Raw genomic sequence first — 2,500 nt, forward strand, 5'->3', positions numbered from 1 at the left:
TTGACTTATTTTTTATAAGGGATTTCTCATTATGTTATAATCATTCTTGACACATATAAAGTTAGATGAATGTGACCATATCTTTTGTTCCATACAGCTACCTGTAAAATGATTTCCTATTTCTTATTTTACAAATGAACTCTTGCAAAAAAATGAATATATGAATAAATAAATAAAATAACGGTACTAAAAGTGGCTCTAGATTGGCTCTAGATAACTTATGCTTTACATATCACCTCAAAAACTAGGGTAATATTTAAACCAAATGAAACATATAATATTGCCCTGATTTTTTTACTTTGATTCCACTTCCAGGCTTTGGAACTTACTATATACTCGTGTTTTCCTTGTATCTTATACCTACTGCTCCCAACGAGATTAATATCAACTCTTTTTATGAGCTTTTTCTTGTCTCCTTTCGAGAAGGAAAAATCTGAAAAAAAGTATATTGCATTTTTTGGTCAAATTATTACTGAAAATATATGGACACAGGCGTATGCATCTGTTATTCAAAGCAAAAGCAATAATAATATGAATGTATATATATGTATACATATACATATATATATATTTTTATGTATATATATACATATATATATATATTTATATATAATATATATATATATATATATATATATATATATATATATATATATATATATATATATATATATATATATATATATATATATATATATATATATATATATATATATATAATGGTGAGCCAGAGGAAGATCAAGATAGGGAAGCGCACAGACAGACAGAGAGACAAGCAGCAGAGCAGAGCTGACAACAAGCAGAGACAAGCAGAGACAAGCAGACAGACTCGGGTCGAGGGTGTGACGACATAAACACACACACACACACACGCACGCCCACAGCAGGTGTGTTGACGTACCTGAGAAGGGGTAAAGGTGACATAGGGTGCACACTAGATGGCACGTGGCCACAGTTAGGAACAACGGTACTAGACGGAGCTCTCCCTGGGACTAGGGCTGCTGCTAGGATTATTATTAGTCTCCCTCTGGGTACTAGCTAAGGGGATCATCTTCTCATCCTCCTCCCGCGGGAGGACACCAAAGTTGTTGTTGTTGGCCCTGGGGGAGGAGGCGGAGGAGGTGACGTCGCCCTCCGGGATGAGTGCCACGGTGGCGGTGGAAGCCGAGGAGGAGGAGGAGGAGGAGTTGAAGGGCGAGGTGAGGCCTCCCAACCCCGCAGAAGGGTTCACGGAGAGGGAGGTGTTTGTCGAGGAGGAGGTGGAGGAGGAGGAACAAGAAGGCGCCGCCGCCGCAGTCATCGCTCGTCCTGTGGAGGAGAGGAGGGAGCCATTGTTGGTGTTGTTCCTCCCTAGGGTGAGGGAGGAGGACATGTGAGAGTAGGGAGTGATGGCCGAGGCCGAGGGGGAAGTTGAGGAGGCCATGTCGCTCGCAATGTCAAGACACGTCACGACGTTATTGGAAGTCATCATCAGCTCGTGGCCGTAGGGCACGACGAAGTGGTCCCTCGGGTGGTGGTAGGACCTGGGCAGGGTGACAGAGGAGGGCACATCCTGCTGCAGGGGGACGTAGGAGGGAGGAAGGAGAGGGGGAGGGGCAGCCGAAGGAAGATGATGATGGTGAGGGGGGAGAAGAGAGGGTCCAGGAGGAGGAGGTGGTGGCTGCTGAGATGTCTGCTCAGGGTTGTAGTGGGCGTACACGGTGGGCGTAGTGGTGGAGTTGCGGGTGGTGGTGGTGGTTGGCGTGGAGGCGGCCAGCGGACAGCCCATCAGCAGGAGAGAATCCGCATCCCGTGGCGGCAACGCCCCTTTCTGTGCGAGATATATATATATATACACGATGACGTCACACACGACAGGTATGAAACACGTTACACAGAGGATCGATCACATTAAATGGAATAAAATGAATAGAGAGAGAAATGAAAGGGAAGAGGGAGAAGAGATAGAGAGAGGAAGTTCTAGAGAGCAACTGGCAGTGTCCACCGTTCCAGAGGCCTTGCACTTCCGGGGGAGTTCTGGAGGCCACTGTTTCAGAGACCTTGGATTTCCCAGGAAGTTCTGGAAAGCAACTGGCAGTATCCAAAGTTCCAGAGGCCTTGGACTTTCTGGGAATTCCAGAGGCCTTAGACTTCCAGGGGAATTCAAAAGGACTTGGACTTCCAGGGAAGATTTGGAAAGCAACTGGCGGTGTCCACTGTTCCAGAGGCCTTAGACTTCTGGGGAATTCCAGAGGCCTTGGACTTCCAGGGATGTTCTGGAAAGCAACTGGCAGTGTTCACCGTTCCAGAGGCCTTCGACTTCTGGGGAATTCCAGAGGCCTTAGACTTCCAGGGAACTCCAGAGGCCTTGAACTTCTGGGAAAGTTCTGGAAAGTAACTCTCAGTGTCCAAAGTTCCAGAGGCCTTGGACTTCCAGGGAAGTTCTGGAAAACAACTGGCAGTGTCCACCGTTCCAGAAGACTTTGACATCTGGGGAATTCCATAGGCCTCAGACTTCCAG

At 46.3% G+C, this 2,500-nt stretch overlaps 1 protein-coding gene across 5 annotated transcripts in view; it reads right to left on the bottom strand.

The window, feature by feature from the left end:
* LOC136834887 (neural cell adhesion molecule 2-like) overlaps window positions 1-2,500 on the bottom strand; it is a 93,967-nt gene that overhangs the window by 5,005 nt on the left and 86,462 nt on the right. For 3 of the 5 annotated variants that reach the window (XM_067097706.1, XM_067097704.1, XM_067097705.1), the window contains one exon: window positions 1,698-1,810. The exons of 1 other annotated variant lie outside the window; for it this stretch is intronic. In XM_067097706.1, the coding sequence (XP_066953807.1) occupies window positions 1,698-1,810 (113 nt within the window). Of the gene's footprint in view, window positions 1-901; window positions 1,811-2,500 lie in introns of all 5 variants that reach the window. One more of the 5 variants, XR_010851911.1, reaches the window with a different exon arrangement.

The sequence above is a fragment of the Macrobrachium rosenbergii genome, chromosome 54, assembly GCF_040412425.1.
Source record: "Macrobrachium rosenbergii isolate ZJJX-2024 chromosome 54, ASM4041242v1, whole genome shotgun sequence".
Taxonomy (NCBI): Eukaryota; Metazoa; Arthropoda; class Malacostraca; order Decapoda; family Palaemonidae; genus Macrobrachium; species Macrobrachium rosenbergii.